The following is a 17409-nucleotide window of genomic DNA, read 5'->3' as shown; positions in this document are numbered from 1 at the left end:
CCCCACCAGGAGCTGAGTGGGGTTTGCTGTGGGTGCTGTGGCACCTCAGCTCTGGGCTCTCAGTTCCCACCTACAACCACCTTACAAGGACAGAAACCACGGCTCTCACTGGCCCAAGGTCCCCCAGCCAGGGAACCACAGAGCCAGGTGGAGCCCTGCTCTGTGGGAGAGTGGTCATCTCCCCCATGGGCCCCCTTCCGTGTTCCTGTCACAGAGAACCGACACATGCAGGGGTGGGATTCAGGGTCCAGCTCTCCACTCCCTTCAGTCACTATGGAGACTGGAAAAAATTACAAAATGTCTGCACGCCTGTAATCCCAGACCTCAGGAGGCTGAGGCAGGAGGATTGAAGTTCAAGGCCAGCCTCAGCAACTTAGCACGACCCTGTCTCAAAAAATAAAAAGGGCTAAGTGCTCTGCTTCAATCCCCAGATCCCTCCAAAAAAAAGATGGTGATGTGCATGAGCAGGAGAGGACGCCCAGAGAAGGGGCTGTCTCTGGCCCCCACTGAGGAGCCCTGGGTAGAGCTCACGTTCTGGGGTCCCCAGGCCAGCAGTAGCAGTACTGCCTGGGACCTGAGTGGCCACACAGGTGCTTAGCGACCAAATCATCCAGGTGTGGGGCCCATCGTGTTCCAGGTGATGCTGGCACACACCAAAGCTAGAAGACCACCTGCCCGGTCTGCACCCCCAGCTTCCCAGTTGTTGAGGGCCACAGCCGAGTCGGGATGACGCATGGCATTTTTGCCAGAAGTAGTGGTTGAGAGGTGACGCGAGCGAGCCATTAAGATGGTGACTTTTGAGTTCTCACGGAGTTCCCGTTGAGCTCTCGCGGGGATTCCTGAAGAGTTCGCATTGGTTGGGGAAGTGCTGGAGGAGGGATTTCCGCATGGTGGTTCCTGGAGGAGCCTCATGGCGTTCAGAAGAGTTCCTGGGGAGCAAATGTGGAGTGTGCTGGTGGAGTTCAGAAATAAAAGTTTGTTCCTGCTCGAGTGGCTCATGATTTGTGCCCAGCCAGACTGCGGCACCCAGTCACCCCAGAAGTGCATGTAACCCATCGGCCCCACGTGCAGAAACCCCGGTGCACACAGATGTGAGCTGCGTCCCTGAAGCCACCCGTGGAGCCACACAGGTCCCAACCGTCTGGTCTCACCAGGATGGCCTGCAGGCCACCGCTGGGCAGGTGGTGGGGCTGTGGGCAGCTTGCAGGGCCAGGACTTTGCTGGGTGGCTTGATGAGAAGCACATCGCGGTGATGCCGTCAGCTCCACACAAGTCAGAAAAGTACATCTGAGTGCTCCTGTCAGTAGCCATGGCTCCTGGGGAGCAGCTGCTGCCACCTTGGGGCCTAGAGTCACAGCCACGCTGCTGCTTCACGGCCCTGAGGAGACATTCCCTGGACCATGGACCCCACCTTGCTGCCCTCCCGGGAAGCAGGAGGGGAAAACAGCTGTGTGTCACAGAAGCAGCGGTTTGCGGCCTGGGATGGCTTCCCCTGGGGCTCTGCAGTACCTCAGCTGGAGGTGCACCTGCCCTGGGACTGCTCTGCACCCTAGTGCCCAGGACGCCCCCAGCGCTGGGGCTCGGGATGCCCGTCGCCGCAGGCCCTGGGCCGACTCATCAAGCAGTTGTGTCGAATCACTTGCCCCCAGGAGGGGGATCTGCCCGCTGGCTTTAGAATCTCTCTACACAGAAAAGCATCTCAGCCCAGAGGGGTGACTTGGGAACAAAACGCAGCGCGCCCGCATCCCCGGCCTCGCGACTCCCCTCGCTGAGCACCAGCCTGCCGCGGGCGTTGGGCCGGCAGGGGGCGCGCGGGGCCGGCGCAGCATCAGGACCTGGCGGAAGGATGGGCCCGCGAGCTCCCCGGCCGCGCCCGGAGCCCGCTGCGCCTGCAGCCCCCGCTGACCTTGCAGAGCCAGGAGGGGGTGCCTGCCGGTACGTGCGCTCTGGAGCAGCACCCGACGGGGGTCAAAGAAAGTGCCCCCAGAAACCACAGGCTTGGCGGTCCGGTGGCCCTGTTTCCACTGTACCAGGCGCAGGTGTCAGGGCGCACACAGAACCACCTCCACCCGCCCCGCCGGCCCCTGTCACCCCAACCAACGTGGTCATCGGGCCTGGAGGGGTCCACCGCGGCCCCACAGCCCCCTCCCACCAGCCGCCCCTCCGCCCCGGAGCGGCCTTGGACCAGGCCTGCGGGGCATGGCACCCACAAGGTGATGCGGCCTACCTTGGTGGCCCAGGGTGGCCGCCCAGCTCTAAGGTTCTACACATGGGATCTGCGGAAGGAAACAGCAGAAGGATTTTAAAAGGAAATAGACTATATTCTGGGTTGGGCAAGATTTTCTTAAAGAGAACACGGAAGCATTAGCTGTGATTTTTTTTAATCAACCGGCTGGATCGCGTTAATTAAAATAAGGAGTCCACTAAAACGGAGCCATCAGGGGATCATCAAGCACATTAAGGTGGCCTGCGGGTGGGCGCTCACCTGACAGTTTAGCAAGGCCCTAAGCAACTTGGCAAGGTCTTGTCTCTTTTTATTTAAATTCGTAAAAAGCGGGGCTGGGGCTGGGGCTCAGTGGTGAAGTGTCTTCTCACATGTGGGAGGCCCTGGGTTCCACCCTCAGCACCACATAAATAAAAGTATTGTATCCACCTACAACTAAAAAATTTTTTTAAATAAATATTTTAAAAGGGCTGGGAATGGGCTGGGATTGTGGCTCCTGGGTAGAGCACTCCCCTAGCACGGGCAGGACAGGGTTCCATCCTCATCAGCACCACATGAAAATAAAGGCATTGTGTTGTGTCCATCTACACCTAAAAATAAATAAAATTTTTAAAAGGGGGGGGGTCCTGGGGACGTGGCTAAATGGTTAAGGCCCCTGGGTTCAATCAATCACCCAATACAAAAAACAAAAAAGGTATTTATTTGCAATTCATACTTTTCAAAAGTATTAATCAGGCATGGTGGGCACACCTGTCATCCAGCTAAGGAGGCAGGGCAGCCTGGGCCACCGAGGAGACTCTGCCTCAAAATGAAATAAAGGACTGGGCGGCTCAGTAGTAGATGCTTGCCTAGCATGTGCAAGGGGCCTGGGCTCCATCCCCAGTTCTGAAAAAAAAAAATGCAAATATAAGATCATCCTCATTAGAAAAAGTTCAGACAATGGCAAAATATTTAAAATACAATAGAAAAATCACACCTTATCCTGCCTCCAATCCCACATAGCCACAGTTTGTCTTATGTCCCTCTGATTGTCCTTAGTAGCTGGTAACTCTGGTAGATTCTAAGTGTTTCTGTTCCTTTTTCACATGCTGAAATGGAACCCAGGGCTCACACATGCTCTACCACTGGCTGTACCCACAACCCAGATGTCTGCTGTCATACTTTACAAACTGGCATAATGTCGTCTATAATTCCTCCAAATTTCCTCTCCATTTAACACAGATCATGGTTAATAACAAAGTACCTGAGATAATCAATTTATAAAGAGGAAAGGTTGGTTTGGGATCATGGGTTATAGGGTCACAGCCCAGGATCGTTGACTTGTGGCTGTGGCCCTGTGGCAGGGCAGCATGTGGAAGAGTGATCAGCCCACCTCATGGCCAGAAAGCAAAGAGGAGGCCCAGGGCCCACAGTCCCCTGTGAGGCCTCACCCGCGACCCGTGCCCTTCCAGGCCCCTCCTGAAGGGTCTTGGGAGGACACTCATGGCCCAGATCATTGTCATTTCCTCTCAGGATCCACCTCGTTCTCTACACAATAAGCCCTAGGAGGGGTGGACACGGCTCCCGGACTGTTTCTCTACGACATCCTGCACGTCATCCTCACTCGGGGGCTGGGTTAGCCCACAGGAGTGAGCATCGTGCGTGGGGGGTCAGCCTCAGGAGACCCTTTGGCCCAGAAGGCAGCCCCTGACGCCCGCAGCCGCCGTCCAAGACAAGGCGGAATGGAAACGGGGAAAGGAGGACTTGGCGAGGCACCCTGAGAAGCAGCACCTCAGCAGGGGCTCGAGTCACCGTCAACACGGCCAGTCATGTTGGTGGCATGGACCCTGGACGTGAGGTCAGGAGAATGGCCCCTCCACTCCCTGGCCCTGGAACTACAGCATCCGTCCAGTCAGGAGGGAAGTGTCAGAAGGGCCCCAGGTCACGAAACCAAGGCAGGTGGCGAGACGGTCACAGCCAGAGGAGCCCAGGGACGTGGTACCTGGGTCGCCTCTGGGTCCTGGGCAGAAGAGGACATTGGGAGAATGAGTGAAGCTTGGACTCCAGTTCGTGACAGATGAGCGCCTGTCCCGGGTGGGGGGCGGCACCCAGGGAGGCCCTGAACGTGGCCAGGCTCTCAGCCAACGCCCGGTCACTCTGAAACGGCCAGGGTTTAGACTGCTGTTCTTCTTCCTCTCCCTAGCCCCGGGGACTGGACCCAGGGGGCTCACCTGCTGGGCGACTCGCCACAACTGTGGCGCCCGCGCTCACCGCTGACATGGGGGTTGCAGGCGTCTCGCCGTGTGTCTCTCCCGACGACCAGGCATTGGTGACATGAACCCAGTGCGGCCATTGAATTCAGGAAATGAACCAATTCCGACACGACCCTATTATGTGACACACAGTCCATGTCTAAATTGTGTTGTTCATGCCATCACAGTTCTGGAAACCTCTTTCTAAACCAGGATTGAATCCAGGGCCTCCCACCGTGCTTCACGATCACATCGGCTCGGACCTGAATGGTTTTTCAGGTTTTCACGGCCTCTCATGATGTTGACCTTCGGGGGATACAAACCAGCTGTTTAGACTCCACCTGGACCGACGGAGCATTTCCTTATGAACAGACTTAGCTGCTGGTGCCCACCCAGCTCACGGCAGGCCCTGAGTTCCGTCCCCAGCACCAAGACACGACAATGAGATGACATGGGGTGGGGCGATCCTTCCACAGTGTCCTCATTTTGGCAGGAAGAGTACTAAGCAATATGGTGTTCTCCCCGGTTCTCCCTTGGGAGCCCAAGTGTCACTTTGGTCCCATGTGGGTGACACTATCTTTGGCACCCTGCTGTGGAGAGGGAGGCTCCGTCAGGTTGTGCCGCTGTGAGGTCCATTCTACCCACTTACTAAGAAGTCTGTAGGGGACGTGGAAACTCCGCCCCCCAGTTCCCACGCTCACGAGACTCTCAGGCTCCCACCGTCCCTGCTCCTGCCAGCTGGCCTTGGCACCGTCCCCCACCTTCCTCTGCCCCAGCCCAGGTGACAGACCCACACTGCGGATGAGCAGAGGCCACCCTTGCTTGCGTCATTAGGTGTCTGGTCTTGGCGACCGTGCGTGGCCAGCACCTCCCTTGGCGGTTACCATGCGCTGTGTCCCGAGAGCACGGAGTCTCCAGGGGCGTCTGGCTGTGCCCTCTCAGCCGTGCCCCTGGGGCCGTGCACACTGCAGCCCCCGATACAGGAAAATAAAAGTGCCAGGACACTGAGAGGCGCCCTGGGGCCTGGACGCTGCGGCCCTCCTACCTGTTCACCTGGCGACGGGCACCCGGACTGGCTCCAGTCTGGCCACGTGGCGGTTGGGGTCTTCTAGGTCCCCGCCATTTGTGGAAGGCCTGTCCCAGGGTGGTGTGGTCGGGAGGTTGGGACCTGGTGGGAGGCCTGGGTCCCTGGAGGCGTGCCCCTGATGGAGGTGCGAGAGCCTGCGCCCTCCTGCCCTCTTCTTGGCCCCGAGGTGGGCAGTTCGGTCCTCCATGTGCCCCGGCCAGGAGGAGCTACCTGCCACAGGCCCGCTGTCTGTGGACCGAACCTGCAGAGCCGCAGGCAGAGCGGCCCTGGGCCCTGGTGGGTGATGTCTCAGGCCCGTGTTGTAGCCGGGGAGCGCAGGCTCTGGGGTAACCGCCCTGCCTCCCCGCAGCTCCGGGTGCCCTGGTGGGTAGGTACTCGGGGGAGGCCGGGTCCTGGGCAGGTGTCACCCGATTGTTTCCTGTGCCAATCAGCCGTGTGTGAAGGTTCCCGATGTGAACGTGTTTCGCGTCTGGCCTTGCGTGTATTTGTTTTCAGTTTTAAAATGTCGTATTGACTGGAAATAGCCCAATATCCCCCAGGCAAACAGAGGAACCATTTTTAGTGAATCCATACAATGGAATCCTACAAAGTCAACGCAGCCAAGGAGCCTGACCCGGCACAGCCTGAAGGTGTGTCTTGCCATCAGTCACGCCTGGGTGACGCCTCCGTGGAGCTGTGGAGGGGCCTTGGTGGACACCTGCTTTACTCCACCCTGTAGGACCTGCTGCCTGTCCTTACGTTACTGTGCCTCTTGGGTCTGTCCCCCTGTGAACTGCCACCGTCCCTTTCCCGGCTTCATTTCGGGACAGTCATTCTGGGTGGAGCGCAGCGTCTAGCATGTGATTGACATTTCCTGGGGCTGGGTAGGGCTCGGGGTGGTTCAACCCTCAGCACTGCATAGAGATAAATAAATAAATAAACAGACAAACACAGGGATCGTGTCCATCTACACCTAAAAATGTATCAGGTCCCTTTCCCTCTGTCTTGTCACTTTGTACCAGATGTGGAACCCAGGGGCACTAACCACTGAGCCTTTCAAAAAATATTTGATTTAGAGACAGGCTCTTGCTAAGTTGCTCGGGGCTCACTAAGAGGCTGAGGCTGGCTTTGAACGGTGGCCCTCCTGCCCTGCTCCAGCCTCCCCAGCCGCTGGCCGACAGGCGTGGCTCGCAGGCCTCACCTGCCCTCAGGGCCATTCCTAGTGCCTCGCCGTGGGCGATTCCTCGTTTGGTTTTAGTTGTCAGTGGACCCTTATTTTGTTCTGTTTACATGTGTTGCTGACCAGGGAACCCAGTGCCTCACCCGGCCAGCGACAGCTGAGCTCTACCCCAGCCCTGTGGATGCCCCTGAGATACTCCGTGCAGTCAATCCACCTGGGCTGTCCTGTTGCGCCCCGGGGATACACGGTTCTGGTGCAGGGGTTTAGAAACATGCACTGACCTCCTGCAGCTCCTGCTCGGAACCTTGCTTCCCGACTGACCCTGCATAGATGCGGCCCTTCCCCGTGTTCCCTCGGAGGCCCCTGGTCTTCGCCTGATGTGCTGCTGCCACAAACCGTCTTCTCGTTGTGAACTGTGCAAGACCCAAAGAGTCAACTGCTCAGTGTCTCCTAGTGACCCGCTGGGGACCATGGTGCCGTGGTGTGCACCTTCTGTCCCCACACCCAGACGTCAGAGGCAGAGGTCCCTGGAGCCCAGGAGCTTGAGGCCAACCTGGACGACACAGACAGACCTCTTCTTTAGAAAAAATTTTTTTGAAAGCACGAGACACAACTTATAAATAGCTACCGGAGATCGTGGGTTCCACGACCAAGCAACCTCGGGGGGCCGACAGTGGCATTCAGCGTGAGTGCCTGTGGCATTGCATGGGGACCTCCGCAAAGCCGGGTCCCTCACAGCCTCCTGGGCTGCCCCTCCGCCAGTCCCTCCGGCTTTGGGAACAACACCGGCATCCACCTCAGCACTCAAGCCAGAAGGTGAGTCCCCGACGCTCCTCCTCTGAGACCCACATGGCAGGCGGCAGCCTGCCCTGCAGTGCACCCCTCCACCCTCCTCCTACCCCGAGGCTGCCTTCATCTAAACCATCACCAATTCCTACTCCAACGATGCTTAACTAGTCTCCCTGCTTTAGGACTTGCTCCCTAAAATTCAGCCTCTTTTCCTGTTTGTACTAGGGTTTAGAGCCAGGGTGCTCTACCCCTGAGCTTTTCCAGCACTTTTTAATTTTAGTTTGGGACAGGGCTCACTAAGTTGCCGAGGCTGGCCTCAAACTGTGATCCTCCTCCTGTGTTACTGGGATTACAGGCAACAAACAGTTAAGCCTTTCTTCATGCAGAAGTTAAAATAACCTTAGAACAGTAGTTGGATTATGACCTTCACCTGCTTAAACCCTGTCCCTGAGTCACAGCTGGGTCTACAGCAGGGTTCCCAACGTCTCCCCTTCTGATTGTTCAGCCCCCTGACATTCAGCCGCCTGCCCTTCCGCTTCCTTAAGTGCCAGCTCTCTTCTGCCTGTTTGTCAACTCTCCCGTCTGCCCCCTCCTGCTCAGCACTCTTTATTGGGCTGATCCCCACACAGTGCTCTTTTCTTTCTTCACAGCATTTAGTACAATCCACAGCTTTTCTATGATGTATTGGTTATCAAATTTCCCCCAAGACTTAGTGGGAAGAAACAACTTTACCACCCCAGATCCTGTGGCTTCAGTTTCAGGATTCAGGTGAAGCTGAGCTGAGGCTCTGCCTTGAGTCTTCAAAGGCTGCATGTGACCAAGGTGTCCACTGGGGAGTTCACACGGGACAAGAGCCTTCCAAGTCACCTGGGGGCTCACACGGGTCAAGACCAGACGCTCGCTCGTGGTTGTAGGCAGAGTTCAGTTCACAGGCTCTGGGAGGGAGGCTCTCATGCTGACTGTTGGTTGGGGACACCCTCAGCTCCTTGCTTTGTGGCCTCCCCACAGCGTGCTTCATCAAGGCGTGTGAGCTGTGAAGGCAACAGGCAACCTGCTAGCAGGACAAAGTCACAGTTTTTATAACCTCACTACAGAAGTGACCTTGCATCTCTCTGGCTCCCCCTGCTGGTGTGGATCAAGTCAGGGGGGGCTGGGGTTGAAGGTCAGTGGTAGAGCACTTGCCTAGCACTTGTGAGGCACTAGGTCCGATCTCCAGCACCACATAAGAATAAATAAATACATAAAGGTTAAAAAAATACAAAGTTCTAAAGGTTTTTTTTTTTAAAGGAACCAAGTCATTGGGTTCTGTTCACAGTCGGGAGAAGTTACCTGAGGACATGGATGTGAGGGTGTGGGGCAGTGAGACCCTCCTGGAGACCTGCCCTGTCCCTCTCCCATCTGTGCGACCTCTCGCTGGGCTATGAGCGGTGATGGGAGGGGCTTTGTTTCTTCTTCTATTTTATTCTCCTCTTTTTCCGTTCTGGGGATCAAACCTGAGGCCTTACACATGGAAGGCAAGCACTCTACCACTGAGCTACATCTCCAGTACATCCATTTTATTTCTTAAAAACTTTTTTAAAAATTGTTTTTAAAATTGTACCACTGAGCCACATCCCTTGCCCTAAGAGTGTAAATGTCATGCATAACATTTACACTCTTAACCATTTTGAAGAGCACAATTTTAGTGCAACCTCCCCATTTCCTCCTCTTCCCAGACTGAAACCCTCCCCCTAAGAATTAACTCCCCATTCTCTTTCCATCCTGTCCTCAGATTTTGTGAGTACGACTATGACTATGAGGATTTGTCCTTTACTTCTGGGTTATTCCACACACCATACCCTCTGATACCTGGCTCATGGGTCCGCCAGAAAGAAGATCACAGCTAATAAGTGAATACAGTCTTCTTCATAAGTCTTGTTGCTTTGGAGGGGGTACATGGGAAGCCTGTTTTTCCCATGTTCCTTCCACCTTAGGGAAAAAAGATCAATGTTCAATAGTCAGCCTTGATTTTACTTGGCCTGTCAGTGGTATTGAAAAAAAAAAAACCAAGATGATTCTCTTGAAATATGTTGGATCTATCCTATCTCTCATCAAAATCCTGCAGTGATGCCAGGCTTGGTGGCACATAACTGTTACCTAGCAACTAGGGAGGCTGAGGCGGGGGGGGGTGCAAGTTTGAGGCCAGCCTCAACAACTTAGCAAGACCCAGTTCCAAAAATAAAAAGGGCGAGGGATGTGGCTCAGTGGTACAGCAGTTGCCTGGCATGTGTGACGCCTTGGGTTGAATGTCATCCCATCTTTTTAGGTCCTCTAAGATCTGCCTCCCCTTGTGATTGAAGTCACCATGAATCTCTTGACCTTGAATTTATTCCTCCTATCAACTGAGATTTGTTGAACCCATATATATTCTTCTTAAGACTCCAGAAGGGGCATCATCAGAGAGGACGCTTTGAGAAGGACCGCTCTCCGTGGAAAATCACTTCCCGCCAAATCGTCAACCCGAACAGAATTCAGCACCAGGCGCCCCTGGACAGCTCTGGAATCTGAACTCTTCCGGAACCATTCCTGAAAGACCCGAGTTTCCCACCGGAGTTGCCTGATGGTTGCTCCCGCAGCTCAGTAGGAGGAAACTACTTTTCCGTGCCAGTCGAGAGGTGGAGTCGCAAAATGAGTGGCAGCCTCTTCAACCAATGGAGAGGGGCGTTTTGCCAGCCGTGCCCAGGAAGACCAATGGGCGTGAGCGTGGGTGGGTCGTGGGCCGCGGCGCGCCGAGCCTGGGACTAGCCAGGACCGCGGCGGCGGGGTTGGTACCGCGCAGCGGTTGGCGGTGGGCGGCTTAGCCAGGCAGGCTACGGCCGGAGCAGGTACGTGTGGAGTAGGGGGTGGGCCCGGGAAGGCGGGGGCAGGGCCGGGGCCTGGCGCACTCTGCCCGCCGAGGCCTGGCACCCACCGGGCACACAATAGGCGCTTAATAAGTGCTGAATTAATGTGCCCTCTGTGTCCCAGCCCCAGTAGCTCCCAGTTGAGAGCGTCCAGGCCACCCTCATTCTCACTTTCCGGAAAGGGGCACTCACACACCCATTAGATATTTATTGGGCGCCTGCTGTGTGTTTCTGTGCCTCTCTTTTCTGGGGGCTGCTGGGGGCTGCTGGGGGCTGCTGGGGGCTGCTGGGCTTGAGCAGACAGACTCCCCTGCCCCTGCGTAGTTCACAGCATGGAGAGAGAAGTGCCTTTAAATGTCTTTAATTAATAAAGTTTCCCCAGTGCACAAAATAGAAGAAAATAATGCCAGAAAAGGGGAGGGAGGAGGCAGCTGTGACCAGGGACATCAGAGCAGAGCCTAGAGCCAGGGTGAGGTGAGGGCTGGGCCATGAGAAGGGCTGGCACCTACCAGCGGGAAAGGAAATGAGACTCCACTCAATAATGGTGACATTTTTGGGTCCAGGACAGAATCCACTGCACTTTGGCCCGAGGTTCCAGCCCATCCAGCCAGTGGTTGCTGAGCATCTGTTGTGCCAGGCCTCGAGGTAGGTGCAAGGGACCTGGATTAGAGCAGGGGTCGGCCAGGGGAGGTCCTCCTGAGAGGTCCTGGGGCAGTGAACCAAAAGACGAGGATGCATCCTTAGAAATCTAGGGGAGGGCTGGGGCTGGGGCTCAGCAGGAGGGCTCTCGCCTAGCACATGTGAGGCGCTGGGTTCCATCCTCAGCACCACATAAAAATAAATAAAATAAAGGTGTTGTGTCCACCACAGCTTAAGAAAGAAAGAGAGAAACTTGGGGGAGAAGGGTCTTCCAGGCAGAGTGGCCCTGAGGCAGGACAAGCTTGACACGTTCGAGGCCTGGGAAAGCTGGTGTGGGCCGAGGTGAGGCAGAAGTGGGTCACGCAGACCCCAGCCGTGGGGTGAAGAGTTGGAGTCTGCAGGAAGCCAGGGGAGCAGCGCCCCAGGAGCGTTCCGCAGCAGTGCAGGTGTCTGCTGGGTAGCCCACTAGGCTCCCGGGCACAGGCACAAGGCTGAGGACGCAGGCTCTCACGTTGTATCTGGGGTTTTCTTATAACTTTGTTTATGTGACGCTGAGGCTCGAACCCAGCGCCTCACATGTGGCCAGGCCAGCACTCTGCCCCTGAGCCCCAGCCCAGCCCCGCATCGTGTCTTATTTTAATTAAACAGACACGTGACCAATGGCTGCCCGCTGGTTGGTGCAGTGCAGGGGGATTTTTCATGGGAGGAGTGATGTACGGGAGCCCTGGGGTGGGTAAGGGGTGTGGTGTGAGTGTCCTGGGTGACCCCAGGCTGATGTGGCTGCCCCCGTGTCCGCAGTGGCCGAGTGCCGTCATGCACCTCCAGCTGCGTGGTCAGGCCCCGTAGCGCAGGTGTGTGCACCCATGCATAACCTGGGCCCTCGGTGACCACGGCGACCCCAGCCACTGCCATGATGAAGTTGTTAGTGGCCAAGATCCTTTGCATGGTGAGCGTGTTCTTCTTCATGCTGCTGGGCTCCCTGCTCCCCGTGAAGGTCATCGAGACGGACTTTGAGAAGGCCCATCGCTCCAAAAAGATTCTTTCCCTCTGCAACACCTTTGGAGGCGGAGTCTTTCTGGCCACATGCTTCAATGCACTGCTGCCTGCTGTGCGGGAAAAGGTAATGCTCCCTGCTGACAGTTGGAGCCCTTGGCACCTGGGGGCCAAGGGGCTCTGATGGTTTACCAGCCCCGATACCAACTCCAGCGGGGGCCTTGATTCTGTGAGGACGGCAGGAAGGAGAAAATGGATTGTTGTGTGATCTGATACCGATTGCTGCCCCTCTCTGTGCCTTGACTGGTAAACAGGGGGTTTGATTAGACCTGTGTTGGGACTAGACTGATGAGCCTAATGGGAGGTGAGTATCCAGACCCTCTGCCCACTCCAGGCAGCATGACGCTCCGTCCTGAACCGAGTGTGGCTGTTTTCCCGCTCCTGCGTCTGTCAGCTGTGGCTGTGTGGCAGGTCACAACAGACCTGTGTCTTCAGGCCACAGATGCTGTTGTCTCTCAGTCTCTGTGGTCAGGAGTCTGGGCACAGCCTCACTGTCCTGTGCTTCAGGGTCACCCAGGATTGCTGCCCCCGACCTGCGTGGGCAGCTGAACTTAAGGTCGCTCGTGTGAATTCCCAGGGACAGCAAATGCAACACAGACACAAGTCACCTTTAAACAAGCTTCAGGACGGCTTCTCTGGCCGCGGCCCCGGCTCCCCGAGAGCGAGAGCCCGAGAAGGCAGGGGAGACTGGTGCGAGAGCGGGCAGGGTCGGAAGGGGCTTTTACTTGGGGGCTCTTGTTCTTAGAAAGTTCTGTCCAAAAAAGGCCAGGTTACCAGGGACAGGTGAGTGTAACTCAACCCTGGGGCACAGGGAAGAGCCCTTCCTCTGCGAGCTGGACCGCCCGAGCCCCGGCACCGGGACTGGAAGGTGCAGCGATTCAGTGTGGCTCCCCACACAGGGTAGCAGTGGGGTCGTGTCCTGGAGGGCATCCACCTACAGGCTCCTGTGGCCGCCATCTGCCTGGGGCCCTTGCCCATGCGCTCTGCTGCAGGCTGAGAGCGCTGGCTCTGCCCCGAGTCTCCAGCTGTGGCTCACGCATGCAGTGACAGTGTGGCCGCCTTCTCCCCTGCTGGTGGGAAGCGAGGGCCAGCCCCCTGCCACTGGGGCACTGGGGACGGTCTCAGGGTCTGTCTGCCACGACACCCAACCTGGTGGTCCTGCAGTGGCCCATTCCTTGAGCACTCCTTCAGGGCCCCACTGTTCAAGCCCCTCAGGGGGCCGCAGCGGGTGGCCTGGCCATGCCTGCCTGGGGACCTCAGGTGAGCTACTCTTTCTCCCTGGGCCAGTGTGGGCAGGGCCTGGTGGACATCCTGGACTTCTTGTTCTTCCTCCGTGAGAGCACAGCAGCCCCTCCCAGTGTCCCTGGAGCTGGGCTGTCCCTTCGAGCCTGTGAGTGCAAGGGTGGCATTCTCAGACGGCCCTAGATCCAGCCCTGGGTACACGTGCCCCCTGCCTGGTCCACGGGTGGGGCCGGGAATGAGGGCCGTCGCTCCTATGGCCGCGTCCTCCAGCTGGAGGGATTTCGTGACCGCTGAGGCCCGTGGCTCAGGTGACACGGAGGTCATCAAAAGGCAAGTAAGGGGGTGGACCTGGCCGGCCTGGGGCAGTGCCCACCCTCCTGCCGGCCTCAGGGACTGAGAGCCAGGCGTGGGCAGCAGGGCAGTGAGGATCTGAGGGAGGCCCAGCCCAGGCCACCCCGCCAGCAGCCAGTGTGGGCGTGGGACCTCAGTCATGGCTGCCAGCGGGTGGGACTGCCACCACCCGCGGCCGCAGACTGAGCAGAGGGCCAGCCGCCGTCAGAGCCGCACGGTGGCACTCAGTGTCCTTGGCCAGGAGGCTGTCCTCTGGGCACCGGGGCATGAGCATGGCTATGGCCCCGAGAGGGTGACTGAGCCGTCTCTTGAGATCTGCACTCCATGTGCCATCTCTAGCCCCATTCTCCTCACACCCTTGACACCTGGACGTCTGTGGGTGGCCTCCTGTCCCCTCCGGCCCATCCTCCTGCAGCACGTGCGGCGTCGGGTCCTCCTGGCCTCTGCACTTGCCCGCTCAGGGCCGTGCCCCTCAGCACGCGGAGCTCGCAGCCCGGCCCGCCACAGAGCAGGCCCCCTGCCTCCTGCACATCCTTTGGATCCGTGCTCAGCCTCTGGGAGCAGCAGTGGTCCCCGTGAGCCACCATGTCCCCAGGAGAGGCTCGCAGAAGCCTCCGGTGGCTGTGGAGGGAGCAGGTGAGGTGGCTTCTCTATGGAAACCATCTCCATGCAGCAAGGTTCTCTTCTGGGCCATTTGTCCCCGGGGTAACCGGGCCATGCTAGGGACACAGGTGGCTGTCCCGACTCAGGGTGCCCTGGCCTGGAGCGGGCCGTGCTGAGCACCCTGCAGGCCTGGGGTGGCTTGCCACAGAGAAGGGTCCTGCCCTAAATGCTCCTATTCTAATTACACACTCAAAACTGTCCCCAGACCTCATGGCCACGTGTCCCCTGGGGGTAGACACCTGGCAGGTGAGGACCCGTGTCCCGTGATGAAATGACAGTGGGGGTGGGAGGTGGGGCTCCCTGCATTGGGCCTCGTGGCTTCGGAGAGTGGCCATAGCTGGCCCTGCCCGCCGACCCCCAGAGGGTGTGCCGGTGTCCACAGGGTGCCTTCCACGGCACCTCGTCCTGGCAGACAGCCTGAGGCCTGGCGTCCACCCTGTCAGGTGTCCCTCTCACAGGAGCGTCTGTACTCCTGTGGCCCTTGGGAGCCAGGAGCTCGGGGCTCGGCATGTGGTCAGCTCTGACCCGTGGGAGGGAGTGGAGGAACCGGCAGTTCGCCAGTCCCAGGCCGGGGCTGCGGCAGGTCACCCTGCAGGCCCCACCGGGCAGAGAGCAGGGGGGGGGAGGGACCCGGGCCAGGGCCTTTACTGTCGGGTGTCACCCGGGGTGCTCCGTCACCTGGGGGGCTCCGAGGGCATCTGGTTGGGGATCAGAGCATGTGGCATGGGGGCCTGGAGGTGCCTGAGGCTGCGAGGGTGTCCCTGGCACGTCCGCACGTCCTTTTGGGGTGTGGTCAGCGGGGCGAGTCAGGCAGCCTGCATCCAGCGTCCCACAGTGAGGTGGTCACTGTGGTGGCTGTCCCAGGCAGAGGGCTGGCTGGACCTCACTGAGGAGCTGAGAGCAGGCCCGAGCGGGAGGCCGGGTTCAGGGTGCACGTGGAGGGGACAGAAGCGGAGTCTCTGCAGGGCACCTGGTGTAGGTGGAGCACCGTGAAACGCCAGGGAGGTGAAGACCCGAAGGGAGTGGACGGCACAGTCCTGCCCTGGGGGTGCAGGCGCTCGGTATGCCCTTCCACAGCCGCCTGCCGCAGCTCAGGTTCCAGGGTACAGGACCAGACTCCAGCCACACGTCACTCCCCTTGGCCACGTGTGGACAGTCTGGGAGTCCTGCCGGGCAGTGCCAGCTGAAGGTCCCTGGGTGGGGGCACAGCCTCCAGAAGCAGAGCTCCCCAACTGCCCGCTGGGGAAGCCAGCTCCACGCAGCACCCACACGTGGGGGCCACACCTGTCATCCCAGCAGCTCTGGAGGCCGAGGCCGAAGGATCACAAGTCAGAGGCCAGCCTCAGCCATGTAGTGAGACCCTGTGTCAGAATAAAAAGGGCTGGGGAGTGGCTCCCTAGTGGCCTGCCTGCTCCGCCGTGTCCCTCCCTGGTGGCCTGCCTCTTCCCGTGGACTCCATGTGCATGGGCACCTGGCCTCTCTCTCTGCACAAGGACACCAGGCTGTGGGTCAGGTCCCACCTGATGATCACGTCACCTTTTTGAAGCCTCCCTCTGCAGATAGGTTTGCATTTTGAGGCCCTGGGGGGCGGTTCAGCACTTGAGTTGCATTCGCAAGACCCTTCCTCCAGATGAGGCCACGTGTGTGGTTCCTGGTGACGTCTCTCAGGGACACGGTTCAGCCCCCTGAGGTGCCCTGGAGTCAGCGTGCTCCGTGCACGGGAGACCTTCGGGCGGCCTGGTAACAGGGGTGGGTCTTTAGGTCCAGCGCGGTGAGCGGGCCTGCCCTCGCTGAGCTGTGGGCCTGGGGTCGGAGCCCAGGGCGTCACCCAGAGCTGCCCTCTGGGCTCACACTGAGCCTGACGTGACCCTGTGCCCCGCCACTGCCGCCCTGACGGCCTTTCCCTGTCGCGTGTCCCCACTGCAGCTGCAGAGGGTGCTGAGTCTCGGGCACATCAGCACTGACTACCCGCTGGCCGAGACCCTCCTGCTGCTGGGCTTCTTCCTGACTGTGTTCCTGGAGCAGCTGGTGCTGACCTTTCGCAAGGAGAAGCCGTCCTTCATCGACCTGGAGACCTTCAATGCGGGCTCCGACGTGGGCAGCGACTCCGAGTACGAGAGCCCCTTCATGGGGGGCGCACGCGGCCACGCCCACGGCGCCGGCCTGAGCGTGCGCGAGCTGTCGCGCTCCGGGCCGCTGCGCCTGCTCAGCCTGGCCTTCGCCCTGGCCGCCCACTCCATCTTCGAGGGCCTGGCGCTCGGCCTGCAGGAGGAGGGGGAGAAGGTGGTGAGCCTGTTCGTGGGCGTGGCTGTCCACGAGACGCTGGTGGCCGTGGCCCTGGGCATCAGCATGGCCAGGAGTGCCATGCCCCTGAGGGACGCAGCCAAGCTGGCGGTCGCCGTGAGCATCATGATCCCCCTGGGCATCAGCATCGGCCTGGGCATCGAGAGCGCTCGGGGTGTGCCCAGCAGCGTGGCCTCAGTGCTGCTGCAAGGCCTGGCAGGTGGCACCTTCCTGTTCGTCACCTTCTTGGAGATCCTGGCTAGGGAGCTGGAGGACAGGAATGACCGCCTGCTCAAGGTCCTCTTCCTGGTGCTGGGCTATGCCGTCCTGGCTGGGATGGTCTTCCTCAAGTGGTGAGTGCCCTCCTGGTTGCTGCCCCTGTGAGCCCTGGAGCCCCAGGCTGGACGTGGGCTGGGACCTGCCGCTTCCTGGAGAGGGAGCGCTGTGAACCTCGGCCTTCACACAGGAGGACCCCCGGACCAGGCCGCGCCCAGCCCTGCGCCCCTGCCCGCACCCCAGCCCCAGAGCACTGATCCTCTTTAAAACACTCTGACGTACTCACCAAAGCTGTGTGGCTGTGTCAGCTGCCCGAAGAGGGTCCCTAACTCGCAGGAGGTGGGGCGGGGCTGGTGTCCTGGCGGGGCCAGGCCAGACCTTCTCCCTGCCACACCCCAGCCCCAGGCCAGGTGGGCAGTGCCTGGGATGCAGAGAGCTGGGGGCTCGGGGCTGTGTGCTCCTGCCCGCTACCGCTGAGACCTGCCCTGCCACACCACGTCCCATGCCTGTGAGGTGTGTTTGGCGCCTCC

General features: G+C 59.0%; 1 protein-coding gene across 1 annotated transcript; it reads left to right on the top strand.

Annotated features, from left to right (window-relative positions):
• The first annotated feature begins 10211 nt into the window (after positions 1-10211).
• SLC39A3 (solute carrier family 39 member 3) lies at positions 10212-17160 on the top strand. Its single transcript, XM_081286232.1, has 4 exons — positions 10212-10354; positions 10936-11017; positions 11810-12131; positions 16247-17160. Exons 3-4 carry the CDS (start codon positions 11922-11924, stop codon positions 16958-16960), a joined length of 924 nt encoding a protein of 307 aa, XP_081142358.1. The 5' UTR covers positions 10212-10354; positions 10936-11017; positions 11810-11921; the 3' UTR covers positions 16961-17160.
• The last annotated feature ends 249 nt before the right edge of the window (positions 17161-17409 follow it).

This window comes from Spermophilus citellus (genome assembly GCF_964194105.1).
Source record: "Spermophilus citellus genome assembly, chromosome: 3".
NCBI lineage: Eukaryota > Metazoa > Chordata > Mammalia > Rodentia > Sciuridae > Spermophilus > Spermophilus citellus.
Note: the sequence above shows the minus strand (reverse complement) of the source record. Positions and strands in the feature narration are given on the sequence as shown.

Excerpts from the sequence above, each read along its gene's own strand:
- SLC39A3 (XM_081286232.1), top strand. The coding sequence starts at position 11,922 with ATGATGAAGTTGTTAGTGGCCAAGATCCTTTGCATGGTGAGCGTGTTC. Across the intron at positions 12,132-16,246 it reads TGCCTGCTGTGCGGGAAAAG|CTGCAGAGGGTGCTGAGTCT; the intron begins GTAATGCTCCCT and ends TCCCCACTGCAG.